General features: G+C 48.8%; 6 protein-coding genes across 6 annotated transcripts; 1 reads left to right on the top strand and 5 right to left on the bottom strand.

The window, feature by feature from the left end:
* Window positions 1-486: 486 nt before the first annotated feature.
* On the bottom strand, window positions 487-2,047 carry TRUGW13939_10049 (uncharacterized protein; the record flags this gene model as incomplete). Its single annotated transcript, XM_035493162.1, has 2 exons — window positions 487-652; window positions 729-2,047. 2 exons carry the CDS (start codon window positions 2,045-2,047, stop codon window positions 487-489), a joined length of 1,485 nt encoding a protein of 494 aa, XP_035349055.1.
* Window positions 2,048-2,818: 771 nt separating this feature from the next.
* Window positions 2,819-5,497, bottom strand: TRUGW13939_10050 (uncharacterized protein; the record flags this gene model as incomplete). Its single annotated transcript, XM_035493163.1, has 1 exon — window positions 2,819-5,497. One exon carries the CDS (start codon window positions 5,495-5,497, stop codon window positions 2,819-2,821), a length of 2,679 nt encoding a protein of 892 aa, XP_035349056.1.
* A 2,592-nt stretch (window positions 5,498-8,089) lies between these two features.
* On the top strand, window positions 8,090-10,240 carry TRUGW13939_10051 (uncharacterized protein; the record flags this gene model as incomplete). The annotated part of the gene is made up of 3 exons (XM_035493164.1): window positions 8,090-8,521; window positions 8,810-9,054; window positions 9,112-10,240. 3 exons carry the CDS (start codon window positions 8,090-8,092, stop codon window positions 10,238-10,240), a joined length of 1,806 nt encoding a protein of 601 aa, XP_035349057.1.
* A 723-nt stretch (window positions 10,241-10,963) lies between these two features.
* On the bottom strand, window positions 10,964-12,184 carry TRUGW13939_10052 (uncharacterized protein; the record flags this gene model as incomplete). Its single annotated transcript, XM_035493165.1, has 1 exon — window positions 10,964-12,184. One exon carries the CDS (start codon window positions 12,182-12,184, stop codon window positions 10,964-10,966), a length of 1,221 nt encoding a protein of 406 aa, XP_035349058.1.
* Window positions 12,185-13,126: 942 nt separating this feature from the next.
* TRUGW13939_10053 (uncharacterized protein) lies at window positions 13,127-15,843 on the bottom strand (the record flags this gene model as incomplete). Its single annotated transcript, XM_035493166.1, has 8 exons — window positions 13,127-13,470; window positions 13,535-13,613; window positions 13,684-14,245; window positions 14,305-14,641; window positions 14,720-14,949; window positions 15,015-15,244; window positions 15,312-15,689; window positions 15,748-15,843. 8 exons carry the CDS (start codon window positions 15,841-15,843, stop codon window positions 13,127-13,129), a joined length of 2,256 nt encoding a protein of 751 aa, XP_035349059.1.
* An 844-nt stretch (window positions 15,844-16,687) lies between these two features.
* Window positions 16,688-18,826, bottom strand: TRUGW13939_10054 (uncharacterized protein; the record flags this gene model as incomplete). Its single annotated transcript, XM_035493167.1, has 5 exons — window positions 16,688-17,687; window positions 17,753-18,120; window positions 18,178-18,190; window positions 18,253-18,352; window positions 18,514-18,826. 5 exons carry the CDS (start codon window positions 18,824-18,826, stop codon window positions 16,688-16,690), a joined length of 1,794 nt encoding a protein of 597 aa, XP_035349060.1.
* Between the last annotated feature and the right edge of the window lie 2,021 nt (window positions 18,827-20,847).

Consider the following 20,847-nt stretch of genomic DNA (forward strand, 5'->3'; position numbering starts at 1 on the left):
ATTGCCGGCAATGGGACTTGGTCTTTTCCTGCTGGAAAAGCTTGCGGATATGCATTCCGTGGATCGTAGGAGTATAGATCACTGTGACGCAGATGTAAGTCATTCTTCGAATACCCCTATATTGAAACGTGACAAGGAAGAAGTATTCCTGAAATAAAAAAAAGGTCTGTTGAATTGCTTTAACGAGCTCAATATGCTAAAATTATTCATACTCGTTGTATCGGAGCACTAAGATGCCTCACTCATTCATCTAGATAAGCATCATTCCTCTCTCTCCCGTAAGTATAGCCCGAAAGTTTGATGGTAGCTAGGTCAGCGTGGCGAAGTTTCCAGAGAAACAAAACGCAATACTTGCCTCACCGAGTACAAATGATCTCATAAATCCATATCGGCTTTTCCGCCACGTAGTTGACATTTTTTTTAGTGAGTTCCGGCCAGGAGATAAAACGAGCATACACAGCAGACAATGAAAAGAAAAAATGTCCCTCAAAAAACAACCCACGGGCGATTCCAGCCGACTTTGACCAGCTTCGCAACAGTAAAAGCCAGGAGACCGCCAAAGTAACAGGCCACCACAAAGGTAATCAACCCCCAATACTGGCCGCCACATCTCGATAATATTTCTCCGGCGATTGGGATCCCGGTCAGTGTCCTACGGAAGTCGTCAGCAAGGAAGTTTTATTTTTTTAAAAAAAGAGTTTAATAAAGACAGGACTAGAACAACTTACCCAAAACTTACTACAGTGTATGCCGTGGCGTAGTATCGGCCGTAGTTTTCCGTCTTACATAGCTGACCCACGCACACTGGAGTCAGACTGATATTGCTACCACTGAAGAATCCAAAAGTCAAAGCGTAGACGATCAACATGGCCTTGCTGTTCTCAGCGGGGAGCCAGAAGCAAGCACAGCTCAAAAGGCAGCCCAGGATAGTCAAGATCATGGTATTGAACCGGCCGAGGAAATCGGCAAAGTACCCTGGCAGCCATCTTCCAAAGATAGAGCCGACGTTGAGAATGGCAAGGATCTGATACGAAAACGAGGTTGGAAAGCCCTGAACCAATGCATAAGAGGATATGTAGGTAATCGGCACAAAGAGACCCCATTCAATGAGAAAAACACCGGCGGTAGTCAAAGCAAAAATCGGATCTCTAAAGATCCTGACATCAGGCAAGATGTTTTGTCTTGATGCTGGCTTGGACGGAAGCCTGGAGCGAATGAGGATGCAAGCACAGCCCAGGGTCAAGAGGCAGAGTAGCACAATAACCCGAGTCGCCCATGCAAAGCCGATTCTGGGGAACAGAGCCTCAAGGATTAGAGGGAAGGCGACGCCTCCAAACGAACCACCAGTCGCTGCAATACCAGTGGCCTCGCCTCGTCGCTGGTAAAAATAGTGACCAACTGCTGCAATCGCAGGTGTAAAGATCATAGACGTGCCTATACCGATGACAATACCGAGAACAAGCATGAAATGCCAGTATTGCGTGCAAAAGGGCAGGCAGACCATGGAAACGATAATAAGAATCGAACCGCCGACAACAAGAAACCGAGGGCCCTTGGCATCGAAAACAGGACCGATCTGGACACCACAGAAGAAAGTCAGGCAGGCATAGACTCCAAAAATCCAGCCAACGGTGCCGTCACTATAACCAGCCAGTTGGTGCGTCGAGACGTAGGTCTGGAATGTGCCAATGGTGTTCACCAGCCCCAGAGACCCAAACAAGCCCATCCAGCTGCCTAGAACAACTAGCCATGCCTGCAGGCCGCCTTCGGGATAGGTGTTGCCGTAACGGTCGGTTGAGACTCGCGTAATGACATTTGACAAAGAGGCACCGTCGTCTCGCTGGGATATGATTGAATGCAAGGTAAGACCCTCTGTCGGTCTATCATCCGGAGCTGGATGGGCTTGCAAGGTTGGCTCATCAGTGTGTGCATAAGCCGGATCTTCCTGGCCTGCCTGATCGTTAGGCGTAACGTCTACAGCTTGACGTCCATCCGCTTCATGATTCCGGCTCTCATATGGTGCCGCTTGGCCGTGGTCCGGTGTCATTGACCGGAAGAGGTGTATATTGTTTGTCTTTTAATGAGTTGAAACAAATCCACAAAGAATCTGCCAGCACAATACAAACATGAGCCTACCTACATCACGCAGTTGGATGAGAGAAAGAGAGAGGCGAACCAAGTAGCGGAACTCTCCGAGGAAAAAAAAAAGACCTTTCCCCGCAGTTAGCCCTAACCAAGACTAAGGGAAAAAAAATCTGGAGCGGAAGGCGGCAGCCACCGGGTCAGGCAGCCAGTCGATCCATGACACGAAGTAGTATTTTATTATATACGTGATCGGGGAACTTATGTAATGGATTGGAGGAGAAGAGGAGGCGACGAGGTCTGGACGCGGTGGGGGTCTATAGTATCAATTGATGGCCACCTGGCGTGCTAGACCCACCCACTATATTAAAATATTTAGGCTTTGGTTTAAAAATCTCGAAAAGTAACACATTCTACAAATTCAAAGAGCAGCCATCGAACAGAAATAAGTATCATATCGAAAAGCGTTCTTGAAAAATTAAACTGAGCGTCCTACTAGTATACAGCTGACCAAAAGCACATGTAATCAAAAGTAAACCGCAAAAAACAACTAAACCAAAAGCAAAAAGCAAAACGGAAGCCAAAACTCAAAGCAGTAAAAATAATACAAACTCAAGTCATCCATTGTTTCATAAATCATCTCGTTATTCGTGGTAGTCTTGTTTCAAAACTCGTGATATCTTGTTCTCGTGCATGCAATAATTTTGTTTTCTCTCATAAATCGTCAATTCGTAGGTCATAGTCGGGGGCCACTGGTCTCGTCGAACGGAGTACCGTTGCTGAACGCGCCAATCGAGTATGGGTTAGCCAGTGACTTGGGACCAATGCTCTTCTTGAGTTTTTCTCGTCGTGCCTCGAGCCTTGCTTTTGCTCGCAGTTGTCGGGTGTGCCTCACTCGCTGTTGGAAATCGCGGTATACCGTCAACGGCATGAACATTCTAAGTCGTGAGCGGAGTCGGACGGCATGTTGTTGGTACGGAGAGCCGGTTCTGGCGATTCCCATGGCCAAATCAAACTTGCTGTTGTTACTCTGGTTACGTTGTTGGCTGAGCGGGAGACGGCGACGGCGTGTTCGTCTAGAGTTTGATATGCGTCGAGCTAGTGCCACTGGCCCACTGAAGATCACTCGCTTCTGTGGTAGACCCAAGCTGTTGCTCACAAAAGTATCTTCGTCTGGCGGGTTTTGGATCTGTCTAGCTGGATACGCCGCAGCCAAGTTTTCATTCCCAGAGTCGTCAAAATCATCCCAGAATCCGCGCGGTTGCCAGAACGGATGTGGTTCATTGTCGGCCGTTTTCGCTGCTCTTCTGCTTCTCGCTGATCTGATTGAGAGTGACCGGAATAGGGGCGTGCTTGGCGTGTCCGAGTGACGTCGCGCGCTCAGTGCACGTCTCACAGACCCAATCCCACGGCTGAAACGATTGTTTCTTTGCTGATCACCGCTAGGGTAGCCTATTTGTTGATCAACCTCATCCATTGGTGTAGGCAAGATGGCCGCAGGAGCTGGTGGTTTGGGCGGCGTGCGTGGATTTCGAAGCGGCGAGTCAGTATTCACTGCGGCTGTGGACTGTTCTGGAGTACGGACACTGGCAGGTTGATTCAATGCCCAGCCACGCAAAGCTGTAACAGCGCGAGACTCTGGCTGTATATTGGGGTTGATTAATAATAGCGATTCATTATTGTGTGGGAAGAAAGACACCATAGTCGCCTCTCTGATTTCAATAGGCCCAGGAGAAGATGACACAACAGATGACTGGGTGAAATGTAGAGAAGGCGCACGAAGTCGTTCGGCATCATCAGCGTGGTGGGGAGGCGGTGCAGGCTCCGGGTTTTTGGTGTCCTTTGGCTCATCAGGCAGTACAATTCTTGGAGATGGTAGGGCAGAGTCTTTCTCTGGCAATTTCACCGCAAAGTTCATGGCTTCAGTGTGCTGGCGCAAACTTTCGGAGGTCAAAGACGCTGTACGAGAATTAGTCCTGCTTGTTGGGGCTGATAGAGATGAACTCCGTGGAGGAATTGGCGGACGGTCCACGCCACGCCCCCGACTGTCTGCTCTTCTGTGTGTCGAAGCCGCAGGCAGGGAATCTGACATGGTGCGCTTCCTTGGTCGTGGCACCGGATCGCTGGCCCTGCTACGAGAGACACTAGTGTTGCGACGACTAGATGTTTGGGATCGAGTCAACGAGTGATTCCGACTAGGAGGGGCAGAGGACTTTAAAGAAGAGCGTCGTTGCGGAATGACAACCACCGGTATCACCTCCGTTTTGGGAGGGTTGCTCGAAGTGACGCTATTCGAAACTGACTTATCCGACGCCGCGCTGTGCCGCTTGAGGTCTGAAATGCGAGCGGGTTTATGAATTAGGCGATGCGACGAGTCCGCGCCGAGTTCAACAGATGTTCGAGCGGGCGGTGGATTGGGCGAGCTCACTGACCGCAGAGAGGTTCTCTTTCCAGTATGTCTTAATGTTCTCCTCTTTTGGGGCGTTAGTTCGATCACTTGGGCTTCAATGGTTGAGTTGAATGAGCCGGCAGAGTTTCTCCACGAGTCCACCCGGTCCACCAATTTTTGCTCCTGGCCAGTCAAGTTCCATCCGATTTCTGCCCCAAATTTCTCCAAGGCTAGGGTCTCCGAGGACGGGTGTGATTTAGGAAGGAGACTCTCGTGACTTTCACCCGAGGCTGGGGCATGGTCGCCGTTTTCTTTTGTAGCACGAGCGCGGTTATTTTTCTTGGCTCCCCTGGGCTTGCGTTTGCGCGGCAATGATGAAGTGGACGCGGTTGTTTGTTGTTGGACAGTGTCCATGTTGCCATTAGGAATCTTTTTCGGCTTCACGATTTCAAAGTCATCAGACGCTGGCTTCCCCTCGGGTGTAGTCGCACTACTTCCAACGTCGTTTGCCAACGGAGATGGCTTTAAGCATGGCTTGCGATGAGGGCGTTGAGCAAGCGATGGAGTGGATGGGTTCTGGCTTTCTGCAATGTCTTCATCAGAGGGGGATTCTCTAGCGGTCTGGAAAGACTCGGCACGAGAGGAGATTGATGAATCCAAGAATAAAGGCGGGCGGCGATTATTTGGGGTAGTTTCTCTCATGCGTGGCGGGGTTATGTCTGGCGTGGGCGGACTAAACTGATGAGACTTTGCGATTGTTGGAGTAGCTGTGTTCTGGCTGTGCGGAGATGAAAGTTGGTCCTGTTGGCGTGGAGTTGTTTCGCTTTGATCGTCCTGGGTTGGATTGGGAGGCGTAAGCGGCAAGGACGGCGCAACTGCGACTATATGGTCATTTCCGATGGGGGCCGAAAATATGTCAATGGATTTCAAGTTGGACTCAATCTCGCGGCGTCGCGGAAGGGACTTGTGAGCCTTGAAAAGCGGGCGACCCGGAGAGGGAGCGCTGACGAGTTCGAGGTCGGGCATCGCGATATCGGTATGCTTGGTATGGCAGGTCTGTCTCATATGGTCATCTGACTGGGAGGTCGATTAGGCGTCCGGTAAGAACAATGGGTTACGCCAGTTGGTGTTGTTGAATCCCCATCCTTGACAGAGGAAAGGCGAAGAATGCAGAGTCTGTGCGATGCGTAGATTCGAGTGGACAGAATATGATGTTTTTCAAGGCTCTCTTCCTCTTCTCTTGGCAATGTCCCAGGCTGATTGAGTCGGGTGGCACGGCGACAAAAAGCGGCAAGATGCTGCTGGAAATTGTGCAATCGTGGAAAATCGTAAAAAGTGTATAAGCGTGAAAAGCGTGAAATCGTTAAAATCGACAAAGGCCCAAAAGAGAGATGGGACGTGGGTGCGAAAGATGCGAAGAGGCAGACGAAGAGGCGATCGCGATAAGATGCGAGCACGACAAAAACACGACGAACACGACGAACACGACGAGCGCCTCAGTCACCCAATCACCCCGTCACTCAGTGTAGCGGTCGTGAAAGAGTGAGTCTCAGGGGCTGCAGGAGAGAGGAGGAGGAGAAGAAGAAGAAGAAGAAGAAGAAGTGTCTGACTGGGCAAGAGGGGCCAGATTGTTCCGACGGGAAGGAGGAGGGTGCAACGTCGCCCGCCCGAATCAGCGTTCTGCACCTGCAGGCTTCGTCTCACGCCCTGAGCCAACAGGATTCTCATTCTTCGCCGTGGCTCATGCACTGCGCTCTCATTTAATATTAGCATCTGCCATGCCATTAGCCTTTAGGCCCTGCAGACTGGCTCCGGCGGCCTATTTGCTGGTCGCGCCGTCCCGCTGCGCTGGAATCAGTGGAATGCTCTTCTGGGGCCTTGTTTGATGTGCGTTGCCAATGAGATTATGCTAACACACCTTACTAGGTACTAGTTGGTCGGTTTTCTCTCTGTCTTACGGAGTCCAGACAAATTACAATCCCCGAGCTGTCCTCAAATCACATCCTCGACCCCTTACAGGCAGAAAAGTTAAAACACATTACGATCGGTCATTGGAGCAGATCCTATCATTCGATTGCACAGTTGGCCCTATTTAGATGCGACGCGCCTTTTCGGGTCTATAGCTCATTTAATGACCCTTACTTTTTTTTCTCTTGTTTGTTATTCTATCGACCGCCAACGGCACGATCCATGATCAATCTCAAGCGGTGCGATTCGGGATATTCTCGCCTTGATCTCGGATAGAAAGAAACCTAGACACCAAACAGTCTATTCAAATTCCATATCAGTGCTAGTGGGTGGGGACAAGGCAGGCAATGTTCAAAGAACCATGGATTTTTAACAACCTTTTGATCCGACGAGAGTATACTACCTATACTCCGCATCCATTGAGCAGTTGTCCTGAAAGGGGTCAAGTGATAGCGCCGAGGACGGCTGACGTCAATCGCAACTGGGAGACCTTTGTCCATATACATATATACACGCAGACTAAGGTTTAGGGTATGATGTAACTCTGGCCGGTCCCAGGGGCACACAGGGATCTTGATGTCACCGGCAGCGTCACAAACAGCCGGTCTGCCCGGTCTGATTGGCGCTGTGCCTAAGATATCGCGACAAGACGTCATGTGTGGGCGCATTGCATTATTCAGCGTGGGCTCTCTGGCACTCCAGAGAAGCACCTCTGGCAATGAGATTCAAGAGCACGGCAGCAAGCGAACTGCTGGGTCACATGCGCAGTGATTCAGTGACAATCAGCGATAATTGGCGAGTATCAGTAATTATATATGTATTCAATAATTTATCATGTAGTCTCATCCATTATTAATATGGCATGGTGGTAATCCGAGCCATGACGCGGGCCCTGATGTCATGTGCCCCACAACTCTATCTCATTCACCAACTTGTCTTTTTGCGACGCTGCACACTGAACTGACTCCATTATTATTACATTACTAGCCAGCCGAGATTAATATTTCCTTCGTATTGGCTATTTAATTACTACTGCTGTTAGCCTGGCTCTTAGCACCAACAACTACACTACTGCCTGTCGTCTCGGGCCAAGCCAATTTGCCCCTCGCCCGTGCTCCATCATCATCATCATCACCACCACCACCATCACCCACCATCCAACCACTGCTGTGTCGCCGTTTTTCAATTTCCAGTTGGCCAACGGCTTCTGCCAGTCTCGCAGGCTTCCTCTAGCCTTTTTCTCTACCGTCATCTGGTCCCTGCTAGTCGCTATTCGCGTCTCAGCCCCCTTCCGTCATCGCGCTTATCCCCTCGACCAGCCCTCGACCAGCTTCCCTCAACCCCCATTCGTCGTCATACCTCCGTCGTGTGAGAAGGCACAAGCAAAGGAAAAAGACAACAGAAGAAAAATCAATCCTGGTCTTTCTTGTTTTTGTTTTCGGCCGTTGGACTCTATACTCACTTCCCTTTCCTCTTCTTCCCGGCGCACATCCACAAATTTTTCGCTGTCCGCCGCCCCCCCCGCATCCTCATTTAACCCAACTCCCATGCCAATTCTTCTACGCTAGTTCTAGCATCCTCTCTCTCCCCTCCCCCCCCTTGCCACCTTTTATCCCGCAAGAGAAATAAAAAAAAAAGCATTTTATCACAATGAGCACGATACAGAACCTGAAAAATTTCATCCGCCACGGCAAACAGGCGCGCCTGGTCACCCCTCATGCCGAACCGACCACTGATGTCACCCCTGTTCACGCCCAGCAACAACGCCAGCCTCAGGGCCATTACACGAACAATCTAGATGCCATCGACCACAAACATGGGAGTACTCAGCAATCCAGCCACAAAGCCCCCGAGTCGTCGCACAACAGCAAAGTCTCGCGCGCCGACATCGAGAAATTGGTCGCCGAGGAAAGGAATAGTAAAACGAAAATGCCCAGGTATCCCGGCTTAGAGCGGTGGATTCTAATCGAGAAAATGGGCGATGGCGCCTTCAGCAACGTCTACCGCGCCAGAGATAGCACCGGTCAGGCCGGCGAGGTCGCCATCAAGGTCGTCCGGAAATTTGAAATGAACAGCAACCAGGTAAGAACTTGGAAAAAAACATATATTCTTACCCTGCCTCGCCCCGTCTTCTCTTTTGATTTTTGTTCTCTTTTATTCGTGTATTTCTCAAGTCTCTCGTTATAATCGCCAACATTTTTCGTCTGCTCTATAGGGCGACTCTCACGTTCTTCCGCCATTCCGAAAGAAGAACAAGGCTGTGGAGGTGCGCGATAAATCTTCTGGATTTAATTTTCCTTTCTTCGGTCCTTTTTTTCACCTTTAGACGTGACGTCATTTGCAATCGCGACTAACCGGAGACTTGTATAGCGAGCCAATATATTGAAAGAAGTCCAGATTATGCGCCAACTGGATCATCCCAACGTAGTCCGACTCATCGACTTTTCAGAATCCCCTCAATTCTACTACATCGTTCTCGAGCTCTGCCCCGGTGGTGAGCTGTTCCACCAAATTGTCCGCTTGACATACTTTAGCGAAGACCTGAGCCGTCATGTCATTACCCAAGTGGCTCATGCTATCGAATACCTTCACGAAACCTCTGGTGTTGTCCACCGGTAAGTCGGCGCGTATTAGTGTCAGGCGGAAACACCTAATGCTAATAACTCACCCAGTGATATCAAACCCGAGAACCTACTCTTCTACCCCATTGATTTCGTTCCAAGCAAACATCCTACGCCAGGTCCTCCCGGCGATGAAGACAAGGAAGACGAAGGCGAGTTTATCCCAGGAGTTGGCGCGGGTGGCATCGGGAAAATCAAGATTGCCGACTTTGGCCTTTCCAAGGTCATTTGGGACAGCCAAACCATGACTCCATGTGGCACTGTTGGCTATACCGCTCCCGAGATCGTCAAGGATGAGAGGTATTCCAAGAGCGTTGACATGTGGGCGTTGGGCTGTGTGCTCTACACACTGCTTTGCGGCTTCCCACCATTCTACGACGAGAGCATTCAGGTTCTTACCGAAAAAGTCGCACGAGGTCAATACACATTCTTGTCGCCGTGGTGGGATGACATTTCAAAGTCAGCCCAGGACCTCGTGTCCCATCTTCTCACCGTTGACCCAGACAAGCGGTACACTATTCGCCAATTCTTAGACCACCCATGGATTAAACAAACCAACGAACAAACGCATGCAGCAGCCGACGCGCCGCCTCTAGCCACGCCGCTTGTTTCCCGACAGAAAGAAGCCGAAATCCTAGGAGACCAACTACCGCTTCCTTCAACCGTATCGGAGCGCCGTCTTATGGACTTTAGGTCGCCGGGTGCCGTCAACCTCCGAGAAGTGTTCGATGTTGGATACGCCGTGCATCGCCAGGAAGAGGAAGGCAAAAGACGGAAGAATTTCCGCCAGGGATACCGTGGCGCGCAGCTCAACCCGCTCAACGAAGACTACGACTTTGAAGAGCCGGCCGCCGACGACGAAGCCGAAGCCGAATCCGAAAACCCGCCAGCAAAGATCCCGCGCTCCTCGCAGCAGGCCAGCGACGTGGCAGCCATGGAGTACAAAATGCGCTCGACCAATCTCGGTACGCAACCAAGCAGTGCCGCCCAAGCCCGCCATTCCGTTGTCAACCGCGCACCACGCCAGCAACAACAGCAACAGGGATACGGCCAGCATAGCGCTGCGGTGGCAGCTGCTGCCAAGCAGAATGCTGCGCGCCACGCCAGACAGCCATTTGAGCTCAACCTAGCCAACGCAACTTTACTAGAGCGACGAAGGCAGCCTGGCGAAGTTGCCTAGTCGTGATCTCTGTCGTTTTTGTTTGTTTGTTTTTGGAAAGCAGCAGCATTTATGTGGTTCTTTTATAGTACGGTTTAATTTCGGATTATGAAATACTTTTATGCAGATGTATAAGAGAGAAAGACATTGCTTGATCTTTCTGGGCGGCTCACTAGCTGTGTTCGGGGTATTTTTTTTATGACATTCTGGCGTTGGGTGATTTCTAGGATTGCATGAATTGATGTTTTTTATGTTTTATGTCATGATTTTCATGAGCGGTGATGCATTATCTCAAATGTCATTTGCTCGTTGCTTAGCAACTTTTTTTCTTCCTTTTCTCTTTCTCGCTCTTGTCATGAGTTTTCTACTTTTTTTCCAAAGAAATACGATGTATTGGATGTTTTTTTTTTTTTTTTTTTCCCTTGGTTTGGTTTGCTTTTATGGATAGATTTCTATATATACGTCTGGTTTGAATAGCCACTATCAATAACAACATGATAGCTACATATGGGAAGATCAGAGGTCGATACTTTCCAGGTTAACGCATGCAGCTTGCCGCTCTATACCTCACCCCACCACTCTCCATCTGAACCTCTACCCAATCAGTTACTCTTCAGGGCTACTACTAAAACATAAGAATTAACAACTTTACACAATAAAAGATGGTTTTTTATCTATATAGATATTCAAAGACCATATACAATACGGCTAGTCCTATTTAAAGAAAGGACAGCCTGCAAACTGTCATGATTCCTCGTCCGACACAAGGCGCGGTTCTAGGTAATCGAAGATGACTTGATGCAACCGATAGAAAGCACCTTGATGACAATGTGTGTCGCCGCCCTCGTCTGCTCTCAGGCTGATGAATTCGTGCTCACACTGCAAATTTTTGCAAAGAACCTCTGGCTGGCCGTTCAGGAAATGGTCATTCTCCGCATCAAGTACCAAACAGGGCGTCACGATGTTTTGACTCAACCCCTCCAAGGTGTAGTTTTTAACTGCACGCATGAATTCCGAGACGGAATGCACCCCAAACGTCCATTTTCCATTCCGCAGACCCCAGCGAATGCCTGTCGAAAAGGATTGTACCCAGCCAAAGATCCAGTCACAAGTTGAGTCATATTCGAGCTCAACCAGTTTTTGAACAAAGGCAGGCTGTTGGGCTCGGAACGCGGATCCAAAATCATAGACCCCATCGTCCAGGATAATGGCTCGGGCTCGATGTTCCTGCGTAGCTGCTCGTGCCACTAAATATCCACCCATGCTCCACCCAAAGATGGCTATAGCATTGGCATTGATGTCCGTCCGAGTCAAAGCATAGTCGATAACAGGGGTAAGCACATGTTCCCAATCGTGTCGGAAATACAGACTCTGTCTCCGGACAGCCGCCCCTTGTCCCGGGCCATCGAAGGCGAGGAAATTATAACCCCTTGCTAGAGCTGCCGCTCCAATCGCAAACCACCCTTCGCTCATAGTCGAGTCATAACCACCATTAAAAACAATCGTACGACGTGGCTTCATCGTGCTGTCAAGGCTGACGAAATATCCCGGAAGCGTTGTCCCTTCATAGGGAATGGTGATAGATTCATAAGTAAACGAAGACACTCCCATGGCCTCAAAAAACGATTTCTCCGAGCTTTTATAAAGAAATTGCGCTATGCTGTCTTCTTCCACATTCTCTCGTCGGAAAAACTCAGCAGTGCGGAAGTAATTCGATGCACGAAGGTATCCCTGATAGGCGCTCTCGTAGTTTTTCACGGATTTTGACTTGACTGCGTGAGAGACTGCTCGTTCCGCAGCCTTTTGCCATTCGCGCACCCAGTCATCTTCGTTGCCAGGTCGGATTTTGGAGCAGATGGCTATCACTTCAGCGAGATCTGCACCACCATAATTGCTGTAACCCGCCGCGCGAAGCGCTTCATAGCTGAAGCACTCGTTCGACTGGAAATAGTGGTCAATAACCATTGGAGGGATGAGATAGTTTTTTTCGGAAAGATGAAAATTTACAAAGGTGCAGTTCCTGAACGTACGACAGTCTTAAATAAAGTTCTGGGTATGATCACAGACGCAGACTGGCAAATGCTGAGATTATGATATCTCCCACCACTGAACTTGGTGGCAATAAATTCGGAGCTGGAATGGAATCGGTCCGAATACTATACATTAACTTTTGTCACTGTCTGATGCGTAGGGTGCACTGCAGCTCAGAAAAGCTTTTTGGGTTGAAACTGGGGGTTTTTTTTGAACGGAATTAACATCGCCATATAATTGTTGGAAAGCCTTTTGTCACTTACTCTTTGTAGGGAACGTCTTTGCCGTACGGTCCATAAGTCACAAGTACGGGGAACTTGGTCCCCGCTGAAGCTGCCTTGGGCTTGTATACATTGCAGCGAATCACCCCTCCGTTGCCTAAGGGCACTGAAACATTTTCCTCAAAGATGTAAGAGAAGCTTTCCGAATCGACGGTTAGGATATTGCGATGTTGGGCCGACATGCTAGATATTGATTACTGTTTCGCTGATTGAGATGAGCTTGATTTTGAAGAGCAAGCCTACTAACCCCCCGGTGCCTAAGGAGTTTTAGAGAGGTTTCTTATTACTAAAAAAAAGTCTACGGTGTAAAGTCGAGAGACTGAGGCGAACAATGCGTCAGACGCAGTAACTATACATCGGCTATGCGAAATAACGGCCCGATTCGGCCGAGCCGAATCCTATGAATACCTCCGAACCTTAGATAAAGTGCCTGTCCAACATGCTAAGCTAAAGCTCAACTAGCATTTAAATGTCTATTATTTAATCAATATGAGAAGGAATTTTTCATAGCTAATATTGCAATTGAAAGGAGCATGGCGAATGAAAGATGACCTAGGGGTCTGCAGTCATGATGATGGCTTGGACCAATGTTAAACTAACTAAACGCCCTCCAACCCTGTTGAAAGAGGATAGATGGTTCAAGTCCAGAAAACTGCTCAACCCCAGCTTCTGCAAAAGACAAACTGTACCATTCAGGGTCTGGTAACAAATCCATTTGGCTCATGGACGAGTCATTTGCCGTCATATCAACTAAACTATCTAATCCAGAACCGCCATTATCCCGACTCGTAGCTGAGGCTTGCGTTTCTTCAATATATTCGCTCGCGTTCCTGTTCGTGGCGGAAGGTTGTGGATGCCCACTTTCAAAGTCCACGGGTTGATTAGATCCTTCCAAGGTCGTGGACGGGCGGTGGTTGTTAGAATACAGCGATGGTTGAACTGAGAATGCTTTAGCTTCCAAAACTACATCAGCATATAATAATGAAGCTCATGGTCTGCATACTATCTCGTGACTCAACTGGCCTGGATGGGTTTCTAGGCGCTGAAAGGCCGGCCTGTAAGGCAGAGTGTAAAGTTTCCCACTGCATTTATATAGTGTTAAACAGGCAACAGACGATACCCGGAGGCATCAGGGAAGGTAAAAACACTCACAGGATGCTGCAAAGCTCTCCAATATACTCTAAGAGTGTCTATCAAGCGTAGTATTGCTTCTACAGCAACCAGTCTGCAGTCCGTTTTACCGGTGTTCACCGGTGGTTCACTCACCGATTGGTTACGGCGAGAAATGTGTGTAGACAGGATCACTATACCCACTACAAAAGCGCCATAGCCAACAAGAGGAGGCAGTCGTGAAACATCCTTTCGGTCATAAAGGTAAGGAGCCAATAGGCTCTCAAATAAGTCTGCATGGTAAGTGACAGTCTCTGCTGCTTTTCTTTGTGTCTCGGGATCAATGTTCGGGTCAGTAGGGATGCCTGAGAATAGAGGAACAATCATGGAGTGTAAGACAATTTGGCATTGATGATAAACAGCATCATGAAAAAGTAATAGAATCTGGACTTCGGGCGTTTTATCGTCTTGACGAACAGAGGCCCTCACAGCAGAAGCATCATCAAATAGTGATGCTGCCAAACCGGATAAATGCTGCGCCGAGTTGAGGTTCTTAGAAATTGCAGATGAGGAGTGGTCCTTGCACAGGAGCTGGACTTTTGCCCTGTGTAAATAAAGTCATTAGTTAATTTCCATAGTCATACTGTGGAAAGACCCTCTTACCAAACACCAATCATTTTGATCAACAAACCCGCGGTGGTGGAAGGGTGAGAATCTCTTGTGGAGGATCGTACGGAAATAGAGTGCCAATCTCCATTCATCATCTGATTAAAGGATACTTCACAGCCTGATAACGTAGAAGAAATTGAGCATGGAAGTGGCAGCATGGCTACTTCCTTCCAAGCTGACTCGATGTATGGTTCCGGCTCCATAACAATGCATGTAGATGTCCAGCATGCCCAGAAGCATCGTCGTTTGAGTTCAGATTCAACCGAACCATCATTCTCATTCGCAAACTTCCTGTCAAATCCAAGCATTTGACATGATCGATAGGCAAGAGCTATAGATTCGTCATTTTGGGTTCCCAACAAAATCCCTTGGTATTGAGAGATCGCTTTTCACATGGAGAACAGCTTACCGAGGCATAGATTTCCCGAGTGAGGCTGGCCGATGCCAAACCAATAGAGCTGAATGCACTCTAACGCTTGAGCTATCATAAGAGACGGGGATTCCAAAGCCAACGGCATGGCTTCTCTCAAGGCAGCTTTTGCCCATGGGAGTCCACAAGGGTGATACACACTCAGAACTTTAAGCTCCGTATTTTCATCTTGGGAGTATTCTTCTCCATCATCTCTTGGATGGAGAAACCTAAAAAAAATCCGTCAGCTTGAGTAGTTAAGGAAAATTCACCTATGGCGTAGATGGAGATATACAAGGTTGCTAAAGCAAACAATGCTTTGAGAAGAGCCCGATGTATTTTGCCCTCGAGATACTCCTGAAAAAGAAGAGGTTTGTGAAATAAAAGTGACGCATTGTATATGCGCGCAAAGTATATTTCTAGTAATGAAAGACCAAGGGCAGTCGGTGGCAACGGTGGTTGCTTTGTTTCGATTGTTGACTCTGTTGCGATCGATCTCATTCTACGCAGCTGAGTGGGATAGGACTATGAACGATTAGTCAATGCAGGAGAAATCATTTAGAAGCCGCCGGCTTCTTGACTTGGAGCCTACATCAGATAGCACAGGAGTTCCTGCGGCTAGGCTAGTGGATGCGTCGCCTATCCCAGCATGACTTGGAGAGGCTGCATTTTCTTCAAAGGAATGACTGGGACCAAGTGGGGTCAAGAAAAGAGCTTGAGAGACGGGATGTGAGCTTGACGTTGGTCCACCAATTGGTGATGCCTCTTGTGATATCGGCCCATTGCAAGGATGCTGAATGGTAGTATTCCCAGAGTGGGTATCGTCACGACTGCGTTCAGCTGCCTTGTACAGCAGCTTCTGCCTGCGCTTGCTTCGTGGGCCCCGGCGATCTGGAGGATTGGGGTAGACACAAGTCGCCTCGAGTCGATCGCACCGTGCGCATATAGGATGTTCACGGCCACACTTCAACTACAGAGGGCTCGCTTTCAGTAAACGACTTCATTTAGGTAATTGGAGATGCAGTTACCTTCTGATTGCGACACCGCAAACACGCGGTAATCGATAAGCGCGATATAACGCGAGTATCTCTCCGGCTGCTTTCTTGATTACTAGCGGTCTGCATTGTATCCTTCTTTGCATAGAACGTGTCGCTTGGATTCGGGCCTTTCTGGAACTGGAATTTCGGGCCGAAGCATAAGATTTTTTGGTCTCAGATGCTGGCAGTTTCATTGAGAAATGGCAACAGGTCAAAACTTAAGCGTCCTCTGGATCCGGGCCGAATCACATGGGATTCGGGTTGATATGGCGGCCGAGAACCATAAAAAGTACAACTAGAATAATCAGCCACTGGCTGATTATATGGGCCAACACCCTGTAAACAAGCCTATGAGATGCACCAGCCTCACAATCCTTCCATACGATACAGGCTTTTATTTGATGAATTTTTCCATGCGGAGGTATAAATGTAGGCGTTTTCTTTTTAGGTATAATCAGAGATTCTGACAATAATATCCAATAACCTTTGCTTATATAACTAGCGTCCGCTGTCACATCTATTGGCTGAGCGTTATTGATTCTTATGACAACCTGATGTTATATATGTATACATACATACAACATTTACATGTAGTACAGAAATTATTGTCAGTTTTTGTTTTATCTGTTCACTTTTCCATCTTTTCATTACTATTTTTTGAAAGAAAAAAAAAAGAACAAAAAAAGAAACAAAACCGGCTAATAAAAGCAGTCCTGGCCAGTAGTTTAGACAGGATGTATGATAGAATAAAACCCGGTTTATTCTTTATTTTCTCTCGGATGATCTACATCCAAAAAAAAGAGAGAAAAACAAGAAAGAGAAGAAAAAGAAAGGGTATATCATCAAGTCGACAAGACTTCAACCTCGACTAGAAAAAAAAAAAAAAAAAAAACGAGGAATTATCTCTAGATTTTAAACAAAATATTCTTTTTTAGAGGGTTTGCTTTCCGCGAGTCTCAATGGGAAGCAAAACCATGGCGACAAAGGCAGCCAACATAAGACCACCAGAGGCATAAATCGGGGCATTGGCGTTTGATGTCGAGGCGTAGATGGCGACAATGGGGGCCATGACACCGCACAGACGGTTGAAGAAACTGGAGACGCCGGTACCAGTTCCACGGTTAGGCGCAGGGAAGACTTCTGGGGTGTAGGCGTACAGCACACCGTACATGATGTTCTGGAAGAAAGCTTCGAGGCAGGTGCAGGTCAGTTGGGAATTGGAGTCTTTGGTAACGGTGAAGCAGAACAGGATGATGCCGGTGATCAGCGTGGAAATGGCCATGGTTCCCTTTCGACCAATGAATTTCACGTTGACCGTGTAACAGCCCAGGAGCGACCCGGGTACGCCGACAATCGAGGTGATGGCGTAGTTGCGGTATGTGATGTTGACTGGAGTCTCCCCCCCGGAGCCGGAATGGGCCAAGTACTGCGGCAGGAAAGCGTTAAACAGGGGGTAACCCATTCCAATAGTAGCCCAGCAGAACCACAAAAGTGCGGTGGTAATACCAAGCCTTTTATTAGCGAAAAGAGGTCCGATGCGTTCGCCAGAGAATTTCGAGAGGGTGCGCTTGATGATTTCAACGGTGGTGAGAGTCGGCTTTCCGACGACGTCTGGGTGACCACCGATCTCGTTGAGGATGTCAACGGTGAGCCAGGTGTGTGCCTTGTTCTTGAATGCAATAGCATGGACAGTTTGCACGGCTTCCTCCTGGCGACCGCGAGAGAGCAGAAACTTGGGCGATTCGTACAGATGGAACAAGAAGAATCGGCAGGCCCACATGAGCATGGTCAGCGCGCCCATCGTGTAGCACAGGTAGCGCCAGCCCATGTTGTCCTCTTTGCGGCAGCAGTCCTCGCCAGCGCCCACAGCAGAGCAGGCAGGCAAGCCAGGGGTACAGCTGTAGTTGGGGATAAAGCCCCAGGCGATCAAACTATCAGATATTAATATGTTTCTTTTCTTCTCGCACCTGTCAACACATTATAGATGCAAACGTACCTGCTAACCAATTGGCCCAGCGGCCACCAGATACTCAACAGAGTGAGCATGTTGGTAGAAGCGGTAGGGAGGAACTCCAGGAAGAGAGCGCCGTCCACGGGGAGATTGCCTCCCACACCCAGGCCCAAACTAGCAGACAAACCGCAGAGACCGATCCAGGTTGGAGCCGCACCGACACAGACGCCAAATACACCGCAGATAAGCAGGGTGCAGTTGAATGCAAGTCGTCGTCCCACGACGTCCGAGGCAATTCCCCACATGGAGGCACCCAGACACAGACCGATGAACAGAGATGCAGTGGTGAAACGCACGTGGTTCGAAGAAACACCGAATTCCTGGGAGACCTGGTTCAAGGTCAAGGCGATACCCTAGGAGACAAAGTTAGAGAAGCGCAATTGAACAAGGCTTTCCATGTGGCACAGTACCTGCAGCCAAAGACTAGAGCGCAGCAAAGTCAGTTTTTTTTCATTTTTCAACATTGTCACCAAGGACAGACGTACTTGTCGGCGAACCAGCCAAAGCCACAGAGAATGAAGAGCTGCCATTGATAACGGCCCATTCCAATATCTTGGATGGCCAAGTTAATCACCGTGGCTTTCCCTAGAACACAAAATTAGACCTGCTTCTTGCAAAACAGAGACAAAGAGCGCCATCAAAAACTACGACAGGCGCACGGCATAGGGCGGTTGGACGCAGAGGGCATGTTGCTTGCGGGTGGGCACACTGGAATAGCTACGGGAGACATAAAAGATGAGACATACGGTCATAGGTACTGTCGTTGCCGGACGAGGCAAGCCCAGTCTCGACCTCAGCGCGAAGGGACTCGATGGTTAGGTGGCTGAACTCGGGGTTGGACGCAGCGCCAACCTCTTCGGATCCAACGCGGTCGAGTTTGTCATGGTTCTCGTCCTTGGGCTCGTTGGGACTGCTGCTGTCTTGGCTTTGGATGGCATCCTTTTCGGCAGGGGCATCGACGGTGGTGGGCACGTTGCGAGTCGCTTGGGACAGGGGGACCACGACGCCGAGAAACTCGGCGCGGTCGTTCTGCGTGAAGGGGTTGGTCCAGAAAGGCATGGTGAACAAAATGGCGCAGACACACAAGTCGCTCACAGGTCGCTTGGGCTATTTCAAAATCGTAGGTTCGACGCGATCGATGGTATACAGGTCAAGTCGCAATGGCAAGCAGTCGAGTCCGGAAGCATACGCAGCTATCTTTGTCTTTGTCTTTGTGTTTGGGTGTTTGTGTGTCCTGTGGATGTGTTGCTCTATACCGGTATAGCTAATAACAGAAAGTCCGACGAATTGTCGATATTGATGATATGCACAGAGTCCGCAATGTCGGAGGAGACCCTGCCAACACGGAGAACCTGGGAGAGAGAGTGAGAGAGTTGGCGGAGTTGAGGTCGAAGAGGACGGAGAAGATGGGGAAGTTGTGGTGGTGGGTTGAGGAAGGAGCGCGGGCGTATATATACCAGACGATAGTTGCATACTGCAGTATACACACCACCCTATCAGAGACTCCTTTTTTTTCCTTTTTTTTTTTTCTTTCACTACGTATTGTAATCCTTTTTCCAGAATCGCGGGCGGAAATGATCGGGGCCCCTCCGCCGAGGCCAATTTCCAACAGCAATAGGCCAATCCATGGCCTTCTTGTCGGTGGAGCAAAAATGAGCAATTGACCGAGTTGGGGTGCAGCATGCAAGCGACCGTGGGTCAGTCGAAGCTGAGCCCTGAATTAGGTAAAAGAAAATGCCCATCGCCACCTTTCAGCGCTGTCGTTGCTCTTCGTTGTTTTTTTCGTACAGCGTCAATACCAGAAAATAACGTGCCGGGAGGGGCTAGCGTGGTTTTTTGCATTGGATGATCATCACGATTGCATACATGTCTGCTTTGCCGAGGAGCAAGAGTTCCGTATTCTATTGACATTATTACGGAGTATGTAGTTTAGCTTATTACAATATTATTATGGAAATTTTATTATAATCTCACTGAGCGATTTTGAAAGGATCTCTCGTATAGGGCATGCCGTGCTCGTACTACGTACTACTCTACTCTGTACTACGATCGCACGAACCATGCGATCGACAGCTAGAGCGATTCCTTCCAGACGAATTGTCGAATGATCAATGGCCGTAATATTGTCAAATCATCAGCAAGAAAATGAAACCTTTCAAAGCTGGAGTTACTGTGTTACATGTGCTTACCGTCGTGTCTTTTCCCTGGCATTAATAAGACTAATAATAATTGCGTCGCGATGCGCAAAAAATGAGGTGGGCTGGATTCGGCTAGTGCCAGTAATACCGGTAGTTCCGCGCCGGGAAAAAATACCTGCAAATACATACTCATACAGCATAGACGTATTTCATGTCTGGCTGCGAACCGGATTTCTGTCCCAGCCCGGTAGACCACCTTCAATGGCAAGGGCAGCTACTCTGTACACATCCAATTGAATTGATAATGGCACTATACTCCGTGCTCCGTATTCTGAACACTGAACAGAGAAAGAAAAAAAGGCACAAAACCAACAGGTTTGACACAAGGTTTGGCCCCACAACCTACAAGTGCCACCTTCAAGGGCTCAAAACTCACGAGTCATGCCAGTCATGCGGCTCAGCAGCCCAGCTGGCAAGACGTGAGGGGCACGAGTGAGCACCACGTACAATGACATATGCACGTCTGTAGGGCATCGATCATGTCGCGTGACCCTGACTTCGAATGGAGTTTCTGAGTGAACTTCCATTCCAAGAAGGAGAAGCACGACACACAATCATTATGTAATTTTACGGATACCGGCCGGCGGAGTGGGGCCAGGGAGCTAATGCCAAGCCACCCGCCTCGGCCTAGCGTTCCGCCGTGTAACCAGCGGCCGGCTTGCCTCGGGCTGTCTGTACTCTGAGAGTCTGTACGCCACCTCGGTCATAATGCTTGTATTCTTGTATGCTTGTATAGATCGTCGATCTTAGGACGTGTGTTATCAATCGATGTGGCTGTATCCGTATATCACCATACAGAACTATATACCCCGTGGAAAAAGCCATTGTGACGCTCTACACGACTTGCCAGCATTTAAATCAAGTAAACTGAAAGAAAAAAAA

The sequence above is a fragment of the Talaromyces rugulosus genome, chromosome V (genome assembly GCF_013368755.1).
Source record: "Talaromyces rugulosus chromosome V, complete sequence".
NCBI classification, from domain to species: domain Eukaryota; kingdom Fungi; phylum Ascomycota; class Eurotiomycetes; order Eurotiales; family Trichocomaceae; genus Talaromyces; species Talaromyces rugulosus.